The following is a 15,249-nucleotide window of genomic DNA, read 5'->3' as shown; positions in this document are numbered from 1 at the left end:
GAATCGATTCGCTCCTCTACCATGCGATCCCCCTCCTCCACCCAGAGCAGGTCTCTTCCCTATACGGTATTTTCTAGCACTCCATCCGGTCCTGCTCTGAATGACCTAGGTAACGGAGCTTCCCTTATCTCCACCGGGAGCCTGTCCTATAGCCTTAGCAGATGACACCACTAGGCATTGTTCTCTTGATACCCAGCTGCAATCTCTTTCTGCCCGATATCCCCCTCTTGCCCGTAGGTGGGAGAATAGACGGCGTCCTCGCTTTGGGTCCTCTCTCTGCCACGGTCATGGCCCACACGCCCTCACCCGGTTACCGCAGCCCCTGGCTTTGATCGGTCTCGGCGGCCCCCGAACCACGTGGGGCCAGATTGTGAGCAGTCACGGCCACGTGGGGAGTCCTATTCTCGGCGGTGAGATGAGCGAGGAAGGGTTCACAGCCTGGTCCCTGTGGCCTGAGCTCCCTCCAATCTACCTGGACGCCTAGGTGCTGGAACCAGTGATGCAGGGGGTACTGAAAGATCCTAGTTTCCATTCTCTCCAGGGGTTACAGTTTGGTTGAGTGGCGCTCAGCCCCCCTGCCCTAAATAATTCCAGCCCCCCTGCTAGGACACAGATTTTCAGGCCAGAGGGATCATTAGATTCCCTAGCCTGCCCTCCTAGGAGCATGGTGCAGACTGTTGCATGTGCCCTGGAAGGTGTTCGATACGTACCGGGGGGCATTTACAGATGAAGCCCCGGCCTGTGTTGCTCGCAACTGCACAGGTCCCGCCGTTCCTGCAGGGCTTGCCCTTGCAGCCGTCCACCACGGTGTCACAGCGACGACCTGCGGGGGGGAGGAGGGACCCATGAGTGTGACGTGTCACCAGCAGCCTCTGGTGCCAGGCCTTGCACGCACAGGACAGGGAAGGTTCGCTCACCGGTGTACCCCTGCCGGCATTCGCACTTGTAATCGTTGACGCGCTGCACGCAGTTCTGGGTCCCCCGCACATCGCAGGGGTTGGACAGGCATTCGTTGACGTCCCCCTCGCACCGCTCCCCCACGAAGCCGGGCGGGCAGACGCAGCTGTAGCCGCCCACCCGGTCCGTGCACTTGCCGTTGTTGAAGCACTTGGGCCCCAGGGTGACGGGATCAAAGAAAGGGCTGCAGTCGTCAATGTTGATTTCGCAGTGCACCCCTGGGGACAGACACGGGGGGAGGGAAGATCCATTGTTAGTCTGAGTCACGTTTTGGGCTACCCCAGTGCCCGGCGGCTCTGCTCATCGTTGTGCTGGGCAGGGTACAAACCCAGCACAAAAAGGCAAGAGGCTTCCACTCTAACTAGGACAAGAGACAGGCAGACTGAGCGGGGAGTACAAGGAAACAAGGGGACAGTATTGGTCCGCCCAACAGGCTCTGGTCTCGGCTGCTCATGTAAGACAGTAGCAGGGCAACCAGGATCATAGAATCCAGCCCTCTGCCCAAGGCAGGACCATTCCCACTGCTGCGTGAGTAGCTGCTTGCCAATCTCCCAACGTCAGTGGGAGTCGAGGGCACCGGCAGGAGGTGCCCAGCAGGGTTACAACACCCCTGGCGTGTGTGGATGGCCGGGCTCACAAACGTCTGGAATCCAATATTCCTGCCGCTGCAGCCACCGTGAAGACCAGCGTGAGTACCCGGGCGCTAACGAGCACCTACCAAGGACGTCTCTCCACCCACGTACCTTGAGTCCCTCTGGGGCAGGAGCATTTGTAGGTATTGATGAGATCGATGCAGGTTCCTCCGTTTTGGCATGGGTGAGACAGGCACTCGTTGATCTCCTCTGAGCAGTTAACTCCATGATAGCCAGCAACACACTGCGAGGGAAGAGCGAGGGGAGCCGTGAGTTAATTCACTCCGCTAGCGAAGCTTTGGTTTGCTTCTCAGGTTCCCATTCTGGTCCCATCCCCGCAGTCTCTGCATGCCTGATTTCTTCCGTCAGTGGTCATGCGGGGGCTAGTCTAGTCTCGATTAAAGGCCAGGCTGCCCAAAGCACGGGCTAAACACCGCTTCCACGCTCTCCACCGGGATACCTCCGTATTGCGGCTGCAGCCTACTCCAGGGGCTGCCCAGAGGGAATTAGTCAATTGCCAATGAGGCAGTGTGGTTTGGCCAAAGTTTGGCCAGCTTTGTTCACAGGAGAAAGAAAGAAATGAGCACGTGCAAAGCACCCGCCATGCGGGATCGCAAAGCACTCTACCACCACGAACGGGTTAGGATTGGCCTGGCACCAGCTGTGCCATGAATCCTGCTTTCTGGAGGGAGAAGAGTTAGCCCCAGAGACGTAAAATGCCTCATCTAAACTTGCAGAGTCAGTGGGAGAACCCAAGCGGCCTGCGTCCCAGCCCTGTGCGCTAACCACTAAGCCCCTGTGCTCCCCCAGAGCACTGCTGACGGCAGGTAGTCCGTGGCAGCCAGGCCGCGTACCTCACAGGAGTAGCCTCCCAGGTAGTCCGTGCATGTAGCTCCATTCTGGCAGGGATTTGGGGAGCACTCGTCCACCTGCTCCTCACAGTAGCTGCCGGTGTAGCCAGCCTGGCAGCGGCAGAAGTGGGTGTTGCCAGTATCCACACAGAGGCCGGAGTTCCTGCACAGGTGCGCCACGTCGACGTCTGGAAGAGCACAAGGCCGGAGAGCACTCAGTGAAGCACGCACGAGGCCAGTGACGCATGGGCACGAGTGTGCAAAATGGGCCTCTAAAGGGGAGGCTGCTCTTGGAGAAAAGAACCCCCATAGCGCTCTATTAGAAGTGCTGGGTCTTGGCCCTCACTCTGGCTCCTTGGTGTTGCTCCAGTGGTCTCCGGCCAGGCCCCGGGAGTCAATGTAAACAAGAGGCTGCTTTAGCTTGTGCCAGAAGCTGAACTAGCCCCCAGGGGGGCTGGGAAGCACGGAGGTGCAATGCGATGCACAACCACCTTTATCCCCATTTCCTGGGCCCCATGTCAAATAGAGCTTGGCCGTCCCTTGGGAATCCAACCCTAAACCTCCATGAACAACACACGCAAAGTCGTCGTTCTGCTCTACTCTGCGCTGACTAGGCCTCAGCTGGAGTATTGTATCCAGTTCCGGGCACCGCACTTCAGGAAGGATGTGGAAAAATTGGAGAGGGTCCAGAGAAGAGCAACACAAATGATTCAAGGTCTAGAAAGCATGAACTATGAGGGAAGACTGAAAGAACTGGGCTTGTTTAGTTTGGGAAAGAGAAGACCAAGAGGGGACAGGAGAGCAGCTTCCAAGTAACTAAAAGGGTGTTACAAGGAGGAGGGAGAAAAATTGTTCTTCTTGGCCCCTGAGGATAGAACAAGAAGCAATGGGCTTAAATTGCAGCAAAGGAGGTTTTAGTTGGACATGAGGAAAAACTTCCTAACTGTCAGGGTGGTTAAACACTGGAATAAATTGCCCAGGGAGGTTGTGGAACCTCCATCACTGGAGATATTTAAGGTTAGATAGACATCTATCAGGGATGATCTAGACAGTGCTTGGTCCTGCTGTTAGGGCCGGGGACTGGACTCAATGAGCTCTCTAGACTACAGTGCGTCTAGACTACATTGCTCTTTCGAAAGAGGAATGCAAATGAGTGAAATCGAAAATGCAAATGAAGCGCTGATTTACAAATCTCGAAAGAACCCTGTAAACCTCCTTTTTTCAGGAATAAGGGTTCTTTTGAAAAAGGGTTGGGTTTTTTTCCGAAAGAACCCCGTCTAGACTGCTTTTTTTTTTCCAAAAAAATCTCTTCAGAAAAAGCGATCGGAAGAGGTTACGCAAACGAAACGCGAGATTTGTAAATCAGCGCTTCATTTGCATTTTCGATTTTGATTTCCCTCACTTGCATTCCTCTTTCAAAAGAGGAATGTAGTCAAGACGCACCCTCAAGGTCCCTTCCAGTTCCAGTGTTCTGTGATTCTGTGAATTCACCTGGCCCCAGGATGCTATTCACAAGACAGCTGTGAGGGTGGGCGTTACCTTGCTGCTTCGCAGCCACATCACAGGAGACGCTGGGGACGTCACAGTACAGGCCCGTCCACCCGCTGTTGCACTCGCAGCGGTACAGGTTGTGGGTCTGCCAGCACTTGCCTCCGTTTTTGCAGGGAGAGGAGTCGCACCAGCGTACCAGGTTCTGGGGAGAGGAGGAGAAGTTTATTATAATAATAATAGAGATTGCCTATCTCCTAGAACTGGAAGGGACCTTGAAAAGTCATTGAGTCAATCCCCTGCCTTCACAGCAGGACCAAGTACCATCTCTGATGACTTTTGCCCCAAATGGCCTCTGCAAGGATTGAACTCACAACCCTGGGTTTAGCATATCAATGCTCAAACCACTGAGCTATCCCTCCCCCCGAAGTTCATACTCTGGCAAGGGTCCTGTAGGGTGGCGGTTTTCAACCTTTTTTTTCCTCACGACCCAGTTGAAGAAAATTGTTGACACCCACAACCCAACATCATTTGACTAGAGTGGGGGCCCCAGGGTGGGGCTGAAGATGAAAGCTCTGGGGTGTAGGTGGGGGATCTGGCTCTGGGGGCTGGAGCAGGAGGGGCTTACTTTGAATGGCTCCCGGTCAGCGGAGCAGTGCGGGGGGCTAAGGCAGCTTCCAGCCTCTCCTGCAGACCCTCCTGTGCCCAGAAGCAGGTTCCCAGCCAATGCGAGTGCGGAGCTAGTGCCGGGGGCAGAGGCAGTGTGTGGGACCCTGTGCACTCTCCTGCCCCACCTAGGAGCCGGCCTGCTGCCGGCCGCTTCTGGGGCGCAGCGCAGTCGGCGGTGCCAGGACAGGTAAGGAGCTGCCTTAGCCCCCGCACTGCTCACCTGATCTCCCTGCAGCAACGAGACCCAGCCCCCAACATTCCACCCCCCAGTCCTGGGGAGCAACTCGTAATCTGAAAACCACCGGTGTAGGACATGAGTAGGTAGGGGATAAATGAGGCCTGTGGATCTGGGGTGCTGATCTGCAGTGAACCAGGGGCACAGCCTCCACCTGTGTAAACCGGCAATCCTTCCAGGTGGTTACGTGAGGATCTGGCCTCCTGTGATTAACAGGCTGATTGTTCTTTACCTGACAGTTGAGGCCGGTGTAGCCCTGCGGACAAGTGCACTTGTAGGTCCCATAGCTGTCCTGGCAGGTGCCCCCGTTCAAGCACGGCTTAGAGTCACATTCGTTGATGTCGTGCTCACAGTAGCTGCCCGTGAAGCCAGGGGGGCACACGCAGGTGAAGGTGTTGATGCCGTCCACGCAGGTCCCCCCATTAAAACAGGAGCTGGCAGGAGAGGAAACAAACATTACTTCCAAATACGCACCAAGCACGACTGTAACGGCCTTCTCCATCCGCGGCTCTCCAAGCCGGCTAACAAACATTAACCAATGAAGTCTCAAAATCCCACAAGAGGCAGGCAAGCACACAAACGGGGGAAACTGAGGCACGGAATGCTTGCGTGTCATCCGCACAGTGGCACAACTAGAAACAGAACTCAGGGCTCCAGACTGCACCCTCCTCAAGTAAAAGCTCAGCCGGTGGGGTTGTCCCTTTCCCCAGCTAGCCCCCGACACATGAAGAGTTCATGGCGTTTTTAGAAATCTCTGGGCTTGCAATGTGAATCCGTTTTAATGACTGGAGCAAAACCCTCCTCGGTGGGGCCCAATCTTCATTTCCTGACTTTGCATAGGGTACCCACGTGGCTATTTGCTGTTACATCTGAGCCGGTGATGCCCTTGAATGTAGTAACCCGCACAGCCCGCTGGGGAATACTTGCCTCCCGCCCCCCAAAGCAACCTGCCCAGGGTCAGGGAGCAAGCAGAGTCCAGTCCAGTGCTTCAACCCCAACTCCAAAGGGAGCGTGGGCTGGCAAAGGGCTGCTTATCATGAGGCCCTCAGACATCAGCTCCTGGGCTTCAACAAGGACCACAGAGTCTCACCTATGGGGCCTGATGCAGGTCTATAGAAGACAGCGGGCACTTTCCAGGCCTGCCGACAGGAGGGGTGGCAAAGGGGGCAGTTGCCCCAGGGCCCGGCAATTCCAAAGGGCCCAGGACTCGCGGACGCTGTGACTGTGGCATCCGCCTTACCAGGAGCCCTGAGTCCTTTAAATCCAGCACTGGGCTGGGTTCCCTAGGGAGGGGGTGGAATCTCCATCCCTAGAGGTGTTTAAGTCCCGACTTGAAAAGCCCTGGCTGGGTTGATTGAGTTGGGATTGGTTCTGCTTTGGGCAGGGGGCTGGACTCCATGACCCCTGAGGTCTCTTCCAGCCCTGCGATTCTATAAATCAGAATTTCTCAACTGTTTTTTATTGACTCATAGACTTTAAGGTCAGAGGGGACCATTATGAACATCTAGTCCGACCCCCAGCACAATGCAGGCCAGAGAATCTCACCCACCCACTCCTGGAATAATCCTCTCACCTATATCTCAGGCCACAAGATGGTTTAAAGACCCCAAGATGCAGAGAATCCTCCAGCAGTGATCCGTGCCCCATGCTACAGAGGAAGGCGAAAAACCTCCAGGGCCTCTGCCAATCTACCCTGGAGGAAAATTCCTTCCCAACCCCAACTATGGCGATCAGCTGAACCCTGAGCATGTGGGCAAGAAAGTACCCTTTAAAAAGAATTATAAGTCCCCTCCGTACCTACAGTTTTCAGACACCCACATTTTTTTCTACCATTGCAACACATTTGTTTAAACAACTTCATCGTAGCTGGGTGGGCGATGAAATTTTTGGGTGTAAAAAGTACAGAAATAATAAAGCGCTGCGAAACTTAAAACAAAAATTCAGTTTTCTCCAAATTTCGGTTGTGTTGCTGGACTTCTCTCGAGAACCCCTAAGGGTACTCGGATCCCTGGTTGAGAAACACTGCTATAAACAAGAGCCTAAGGGGTGGCTCTTAGGGCTGCCGGGGAGGTGAGGTTGTGGCAGGGCACGCTCCAGACCATGCTAAAGGAGATGGGGAATGGCTGACCGCCCCAGCCCCCGCCCCTTCTACCTGAAGCCCCGCCCCTTCTACCTGAAGCCCCGCCCCTTCCAGGAGGGGGGCACAGCACCAGCTCTTCCCCATATTGCTCAGGGGCCCGGCGAGGCTGTCAGCTCCCCTAGAGTTTTCCTATTGAAGTCAATGGGAGCCGAACGAGTCCTTTCCTTCGCCCTTTCGCAAGATTAGTTTAAACCAGCGGTCTTCAAGCTTTTTATGCATGAGATCACTTTTTGAATTTACGTGCAATCCAGGATCTACCTCACACCCAAACACCCTGCCCCTTCTCCAAGGCCCCATCCCTGCTCACTCCATCCTCCCTCCCCCATCCTCACTCACTTTTATGAGGCTGAAGGCAAGGGTTTGGGGTGCAAGAGGGGTTCAGGAGTGGGGCTAAGGTTTGGAATGTGGGCACCAGCTGGGCACTGCTTACTACAGGTGGCTTCTGGGGGGTGGCGCAGGGGGCTAAGGCAGGCTCATCCCTCCTCTGGCCCTGCACCACTCCCAAAAGCAGCCAGCAAACTCCATCCCTGCTTCCCTCGGCTCCGTGGAGTTGGGGTACACAGCTGGGGGAGGGGCACCCTGACATCAGCACCCCCCCTCCTCTTCTTCCCGTGCCCTGCACAGCAAGCAGGAGGCTCCCAGGGGCGAGGGGCAGTTCCAAGGCAGAGGGCAGGAGCAGCAGGGCAGTGCTGAGGTGCAGATAAAGTGCTGACATTTGACAGCCTCCCGGCCAAACCTGTCAGGATCACCCATCAAAGGCCCCAAGATCTACCCAGGCTCCTCAAGCAAATCCAGAGCAGAGAGGAGATTCCTCTGGGGAGACAGGACACCTGCCTTCCCCGATATAGCATCCTATAGGGCCACCCCTGATGCCACTGGCCAATAGAGTGAGCGCCTCCGGGCTGCTGGGACACTTGGCAGTACAGCCACGCATGACCCACCGTCGCCCCCTGCAGGCAGCCAGGTGCTCAGCGTCCCAAGCCGGTTACCTTTCTGTGCAGTCCGGTGTGTTGTTCTCACAGTGGATCCCGCTGAAGCCGGAGGGGCAGGTGCATGTGTAGCTGTTGACGCAATCGGTGCAGTTGGCCCCGTTCTTGCAGGGGTTGCTGGCGCACTCGTTGATGTCCTCCTCGCACTTGGGCCCCCGGAAGCCTGCCAGGCAGTCGCAGAAGAAGGCGTCGACGCTGTCGGAGCAGGAGCCGCCGTTATGGCACGGATCTGTAGGAAAAGGCAGCCATGTGGCATTAAGATGCAGCCGTTCGCAACCCCCCCCCCTCCCCCGCACAGACGCAGCAGCGGAGCCAGGCAGCCTTCATGCGGCGTGATCCCAGAACGCCGCCACCTCTGAGCAGCCAGAAAACGGGGCAGTTTAGCCAGGAAAAGCACCCAGCCCAAAGAGAAGCCATCTCCAGCTGTGGGCTTCAGAGCTGGCACCGACTCCCCAAAGAGCCAGCATCTCCCTTCTCTGCCTTTTGCATTGCCACTTGTGCCAGGGCAGAGCAGGTGTGAAATGCTGCCCTTCTGATTCACACCCATTCGGCCCTGACTTAAATAACGCCACGGGCATGGAGAATCCAGTCCAAAAGCTCCGGTTCCCTTTTGGACGTGGGTGAGGGGACCTTTAAAACCACACAAAGTGCCCCGGATGGCATTAAAAGGGCAGCCCCATGCCCGCCCCCGCCCCCGCCCCCTACGCAAAGGGGAGTCCCACATGCTACTGCGGGGGAACTGTGGCAATGGCAGGCTTTGTTCATAGCGGAGCCCGTGAACGGTGAGCCAGGAAAACACTGATCACTGGCATTTTGGGACTCTGCGTTGTAGTTACACGTTGCAACAGCTGGTGGCCCTCACCCTTCCACTGTCCCGTGTCCTGCCCTCCCCGAAAGCCTTCCTGCCAGCTGGAATTTAGTGCCTGAGCAAGACAGATCCGTGTAAGCTCTTTTCGGGAGTTCCAAACTCATCGCTGCAGGTTTCTGCTCCGTGAGCAGCCTCTGCACCAGGTGGCCCTGACGCCAGACCCGGAGGAGACGCGGGTGTCCGGGGCTGTGGCTACCCCTGCGATTTAGCCCCCCGCTCTGAGCGCGGACGCTCGCCAGCGCTTACTCGGCTTGCAGTCGTCAATGTCAGTGTCGCAGGTGCGGCCGGTGTAGCCCGCTTTGCAGTTGCACCAGTAGCTGCCATTTGTGTTCTGGCACGTGGCGCCGTGGCGGCAGGGGTTTTTCACGCATTCGTTGATGTCGATCTCACACGTTTGGCCTGCGAGAGGAAGAGAGGGAAATCGTGAGCACTTGAATGGCCTGGGAGGAGTACGGCAACCACGGTTTCTCCCAGCGCCGGCTACAGAGCAATTCACCGCTGGCTGACACTTGTTCTCATGCAGGCTGCTGCCAAGTGCTCTTTGAAAGGGTTTCTCTGGAAGGGCTCTCACACTGCCCCATGCTTTTGCTCACATCTTGTCAACCGATCTGCAGACCAGAAAGGCCTTTGCAAAGGACAAGTCAAGGGAGCTGTACGCTTACAAGTGAAACTGCACGACTCCCCTGCGATGCGGAAGTACCATTATTCCCACAGGGAAAGGAGGAGGCTGCAGCACGCACAGGGGGTGTGAAGTGAAACAGCTCAACCCTGGTTCTCCTGCCCTTAACTAGGCCACGCTCCCAACCCTTGTTGAGAGATTCTCTGAGCCACAGAGGAAAGGGAAGACACAAAATCAGAAGAGGGTTCAGCATAACCTGGCTGCCCGGGAGCGAGCTCGGGGGGACGGATCCGCGCATGCTTCTGAGATCCCCTCCCTACCTTGCCAGCCTGAAGGGCACACACAGGAGAAGCTCTCGTAGTCCTCTGACTCTCGGCACTCCCCGCCATTCTTACACGGCCCGGCCGCGCACGGCGCCAGCACGTCCTCGCACGTAGCCCCTGTGGGCAGAGAGACAGAGACACACGTGGCTAAAGCTTTGTGGCAGGCTGCTGCCCTGGGTCAACGAAAGAGGGCAGGGCCCGGGACATGCTCGCTGCATCCCCGAGAAGTCTTGGGCTGGTTCCAGGCCGCGAGGAGCACAAAGGAGCTCGTGCTTCCTCCATAACGCCACCGAGGTCACTCCAGAATTCCCACCGATTTCACAGACACGGACACGCCTCGGTAGAGCGGCACTCCCCACCCAGTGACCGGCCTCTTGGAGGCCTTCCAGACAAGCTCCTTAGGACTGGGATGTCCCATCGGCTGTGGGGTCTTTGAATGGCTTGACTTGGTGCCGGCTCCCAGTCCAGACACAGCCTAGGCACCCACCTCTCTGATTCTAAATATTAAAATGATGGAGACGATCCAAAACCCAAGCCTTCAACGGAAAGGAAAGCACAGTATTGGCGAGGGGAGGGCTTTGCCCTGAACGGTCGTTTTTCCTGTTTATACACTAGCCTAGGGCAAAATTCCCTCCAAAATGTTATCGTCCTTGTCCGGCTGTTATCTTCTAGGCTGGCCTTTGCTATTTTCCAGAGCCTTCCACTCTCCTCCCCACCCCCTCGGGTTTCTATGGCGACTGGCGAAGAGAGGAAACACGTCATGGCTTCCTACAATTGTGCACATGTTGCCATTTTGTGCAAGAGGAAGCAGGAAACTGGCCAACAGGAATCAGGTCAGCAGAAATTCCTCCCCCCTACGGCACCCGCGGCCCGACCTGCTGCATATTTTCCCAAAAGGAGCGTCGGCGGGTAAACAGAGTTGTTCACAAAGCAGACCCTGACAGGGGGACAGGACTGAGCGCAGCGCGGCCGCAGCCTGCTTTCTCGAGCGACCCAGCGCTGGGCGAGGAGCAGAACAGGGGCCCGGGGCCCACAAGCCACATCTTTGCTTCTGTGTGAATAGGAAAGGGGCAGGGAAGAAGCACGAGTCCAAAATCCTGCCCTGCCGCTTCCGAAAACTCCTTGGAGTTTCCTTTTCCAAGGCTCGGCGGGGCCAAAACAATAGGGGAAGGGACTGTGGGCTTCACAGCAATATCTGTTCACACACCACGGGTCAGCCCCATAGCGTCTCGTATGCCGTCCCACCTCCTCAGCGCCTGGAAGCTGGCGTAACTCCGAGGAAGTCACCACTGCCGCTTGGACTAGCACCAGCTCCTGGGGTGTGCGCACCAGGGAAGGAGACTGAATGATGGGCCAAGCCTCGCTCCCGCCGAAGTTACTAGTGTACCTCTCCTGCAGGGCAGCCCTGCCTGGGAAGGGGGAAAGCTGCGGTGCTCCGTGCATCCCTTTTCGGGGCTAAGCTTCTGTGGGGAAAGGCGGCAGGACCCAAAAGCCCGTGTAACGTTCAGCACGGGCTGCCCTCTGACCTGAGTATGGCAGGAGACAGTTGCATTGGTAGCCGGCTACGTCATCGATGCAGGTCCCCTGATTCAGGCACGGGTTGGAGGCGCATTCGTTGATGTTGGTCTGGCAGTTGGGCCCTGGGTCAGAAGAACCAAACACACATCAGCCACCTCCGGGCCATGGGCGGTGGGTGAATCTAGGGCTGAGGGAGGCAACCCCCCCCCCCCCAATCCCACCTCTTCCAACTGAGGCCCGGCCCCCTTCAAGAGCCATGCTGCCCCCCAGGGATAGGGCTCCAGCTCTCCCACCCTCCCCCTGACTGCCGGGGCAGATCTCCAGCCCCACATTACAGGGAGGGAGGGCTACACACGGCCCCAGCCTCAGCGTGGCGGAAGCCCGGAGGCAGCCCGGGAGCCACACTGAAGCGGGGGGGCAGAGTGTGGGCGGGGCCACACATGGCAGTCTGGGAAGGCAATACCTTCCCCTGCCTCTTAGACGGGTCACCCATGCTCAGTGGGCACCATGAGGGCGGCTTCCTCTGTGGCCGGATGGGAAGGCAAGAGAAAAGAACAGGAGGGCGAGATATGTGAGGCAAAGATGCACACAGAGTCCACAGAACCCCATGGCTGCCTCTAGAGGCCACCCTACAGAAGAGGTGAAGCGTTTTACTCCTGTTCCTGGCTAAAGGAACATCCCCTTTAGCTGAACTTGTGGCCACAGCACGTTTAGTGCAGAAGGGCCCAGGTCCAGTGCCTCGTGCTAACCCATCCGTTGTTGCTTTTCCCAGAGGTGCGTCATAAGAACATAAGAACATAAGAATGGCCGTACTGGGTCAGACCAAAGGTCCATCTAGCCCAGTGTCCTGTCTGCCGACAGTGGCCAGCACCAGGTGCCCCAGAGAGGGTGGACTGAAGACAATGATCAAGCGATTTGTCTCCTGCCATCCCTCTCCAGCCTCTGACAAAGAGGCCAAGGACACCATTATATCCCCTGGCTAATAGCCTTTTATGGCCCTAACCTCCATGAAATGATCTAGCTTCTTTTTAAACTCTGTTATAGTCCTAGCCTTCACAGCCTCCTCTGGCAAGGAGTTCCACAGGTTGACTACACGCTGTGTGAAGAACTTTCTTGTATTACTTTTAAACCTGCTACCCATTCATTTCATTTGGTGTCCTCTAGTTCTTCTATTCAAGGAACTAATAAATAACTTTTCTTTATCGGCCCTCTCCACACCACTCATGATTTTATATACCAGCGTTGTTTCTCTTCCAATAAGTTCCCACAAAACTATCCGCCGCACCCACCCCCCGCTCTGCAGTGAGCAAGTAGCAACAGCCCTTACCGCTGAATCCCTCCCGGCAGGTACAGATGTAGCCACTGGTCATATCCTTGCAGGTGCCCCCATTCGCGCACGGGTTTGACTCACACTCGTTGTTGTTGATGTCGCAGTTCGTCCCGCTCCAGCCCGGGTCACAATCACACCTGTAGCTTTTGTCGGAAAGAAAACGATAAAGCGCAGAGTCCCGCCTCACTCCTTCCCCCCGCCTCTTTGATTTGGTGCGCCTCAGGACCGGCCTGAAGCCCAAGCCCCCAATCGCATCGAAGCAGAGGAAAGGGCTCCTTGCGAATCCTGGATGACGTGCCGGCTGGAGAAACGGCACGTCAGAGCAGTGGTCACCAGCCAGTCGATCAGGACCTGCCGGTAGATCTTGGAGCCTCTGACAGGTGATCCTGATTGGTTTGGCTGGGAGGCTATGAAGTGCCAGCACTTCAGCTGCCCCTCCGCACACTGCCCTGCTGCTCATGCCCAGAGTCGCCTCCTGCTTGTTGTGCCGGGTGGGGGAGACAGAGGCCGGGAGGGGGGGTGCTGATGTCACTCTGTCCCCCATCTTCACAGAGTAAGGAGGGTGGGGCCTCAGCAAAAAGGTGGGGTAGGGGCAGGGCCTCGGAGAAGGCGAGGGGCAGGGGTATTTGGGTTTGAGGTAGATGCTGGACTGACTAAATTCAAAAAGTGATCTTGTGCTTATAAAGGTTGGAGACGGCTGCGTTAGAGGCACCTTGGTAGGACTGCAGGACTCCAGAATTGTAAGAGACCTGCATTACATCAAAGACTAGATCTCAGGTTTGAATCGTTCGGGGGGAAGGAGGGGCGGAGAGGGGGAGAGAGAGAGACGACAGCTCTTCTCTCCTGGAAACTCAAGTTCAAATTTGGGCTTCTGCAAGTTCCCAACTCAGCATGGCCTCCCAGACCGCATGGCAGTCTTACTCAGTAGAAGCCAGCTGGCCATGTACAGCAGCAATCGGCTAGAGCATTGCAAATCCGCGGACATCTGCTTCATATCCGCGGGTATCTGCAGGCGTGGCTGCACCGGTGGGTATCGGTGGCTCCTTTCTGCCGATACAGATGGCTCTAGAAATGGGTGCGCTGCCCGAGCTCTGTGTGGGAGCCCCGCTCCGGCATGGCAGGAGGGCTGGGGAGCAAGGTTTGGGTGTCGGGGCAGAGCTAAACTGGAACTAGCAAGGGGCGCCGCTGGGGTGCGGAAGGTGCAGGAACAGAGCTGTGGGGACGCCTTCCTGGAAACCTACCCATTGAGCCCGTCGTTGCATTTGCCATGGATGCAGGGGTTGCTGTTACACTCGTTCACTTCCAGCACGCACATGGGGTCGTGGTATCCCTCGGGGCAGAGGCATGTGAAGCCATTAATGCCGTCCTTGCAGGTGCCGCCGTTGTGGCACGGGTTGCTGGCGCACTCGTCAATGTTGATGTTGCACATTCTCCCTGCAAAGGGGCGGAGCCAAAGAGTGTCACCGCCCTGATGCACACAAGGCATAGCTCTCACATGCCTCCTCAGGGCATAATAACAACAACAGAGGCTCGGGGCAGGTAGGCAGGACTCCCACGGAGTGCAACGGGCCCCCAGCTGGGTAGGACGGAGACTCCGAGCGATGCTGGTAACGTTTCCCAGCCACAAGTGGGATCAATTTTGTGTTGTGCACCAAGGGATGCGCACCACCAACAGAAACAGACGCTGGCGGGCGCGCTGCGAATCAGCCGGACGGCATCTGAATTTTGCCTGGGTGGCCGCCCAAGCGCTCAGCTTACAGGGAACCCCGGATGCTGGTTCTAAAGGTACATGCACCAGCTGGGCCGGTGACCTGCAGCACGACTCCTCTTTGGCAAAGTGACTTAGCGGTGGCTGGCTTGCCCTCTCCTCTGACACAGAGTTGTAGGGAGCGAGGCCAGCCCTGACACTACTTTGGCTGCAGGAGGAAACAATGAAGAGGAGAGCTCTCCGTCTGTAATCCTACCTGCTGGCAGCCGGGCAAAGAAAGGCCCCATTGAAAGCCCCTGGCAGCAGGCATTGGGCAGAGAGGCTCTGCAAAGCTACCCGCCCCCACTGCAGGTGAGCAGGGAGCCAGCTGGGCTCTGTGTATCAAAGGACGTACACATTTTCCAGCAGCGGTCAAACAAACCAGTTAGACGAGACAGCAACCTGATACCCATGGGATTTGACTGTGCGGGAGCTTAATCAACAGCTTTCGGCTCTCTCTCTGGCTGGACTCAGCTAAGTCACCTGCCCAGCCGGCAGGAGCCCCAGCCTCTCCCTGGGAGTGTGAACAGCACCTTTCATGGACCAGCGGGCACTGTGGCAAGGAGGCAGGGACAGGATCTACCCGAGTGTCCCAGGCAAGCTTCAGGTGCAGGTAGGCCAAGCACGGAGCCTTTTGAAACAGCCTGAGGGGGACTGGCTGTGAAGGCTACAATTTCCAAGGCAATCAGACTTTGGGGCCCTCTCTACAGCAAGTGCCGACTCCCCCCCCCCCCCCCTTGAAAAATCTGGTCCTTTGGTGAAGTCTCGATTTGGGGGCCCTAGAAATGGAGGCATCCCGGGTCTCCGGCCACTTCTGTCTGGAGGAGGTCCGCCTCTCTCTCCACAGCTGGAGAGTTCCTAGCAGCGGGGCGCCTGCCTGGCC

General features: G+C 56.8%; 1 protein-coding gene across 1 annotated transcript in view; it reads right to left on the bottom strand.

Moving 5' to 3' along the window:
• Window positions 1–15,249, bottom strand: part of NOTCH1 (notch receptor 1) — a 105,459-nt gene that overhangs the window by 15,162 nt on the left and 75,048 nt on the right. The window contains exons 13-24 of the mRNA XM_075905386.2: window positions 13,861–14,053; window positions 12,617–12,762; window positions 11,298–11,411; window positions 9,769–9,888; window positions 9,076–9,228; window positions 7,962–8,190; window positions 5,065–5,266; window positions 3,980–4,133; window positions 2,444–2,628; window positions 1,701–1,833; window positions 918–1,175; window positions 711–823 (exon numbers count right to left, since the gene is read on the bottom strand). Coding sequence (XP_075761501.2) covers window positions 711–823; window positions 918–1,175; window positions 1,701–1,833; window positions 2,444–2,628; window positions 3,980–4,133; window positions 5,065–5,266; window positions 7,962–8,190; window positions 9,076–9,228; window positions 9,769–9,888; window positions 11,298–11,411; window positions 12,617–12,762; window positions 13,861–14,053 — 2,000 coding nt within the window. The remainder of the gene's footprint in view (window positions 1–710; window positions 824–917; window positions 1,176–1,700; window positions 1,834–2,443; window positions 2,629–3,979; window positions 4,134–5,064; window positions 5,267–7,961; window positions 8,191–9,075; window positions 9,229–9,768; window positions 9,889–11,297; window positions 11,412–12,616; window positions 12,763–13,860; window positions 14,054–15,249) is intronic.

This window comes from Pelodiscus sinensis, chromosome 23 (assembly GCF_052426305.1).
Source record: "Pelodiscus sinensis isolate ZL-2025 chromosome 23, ASM5242630v1, whole genome shotgun sequence".
Taxonomy (NCBI): domain Eukaryota; kingdom Metazoa; phylum Chordata; order Testudines; family Trionychidae; genus Pelodiscus; species Pelodiscus sinensis.
Note: the sequence above shows the minus strand (reverse complement) of the source record. Positions and strands in the feature narration are given on the sequence as shown.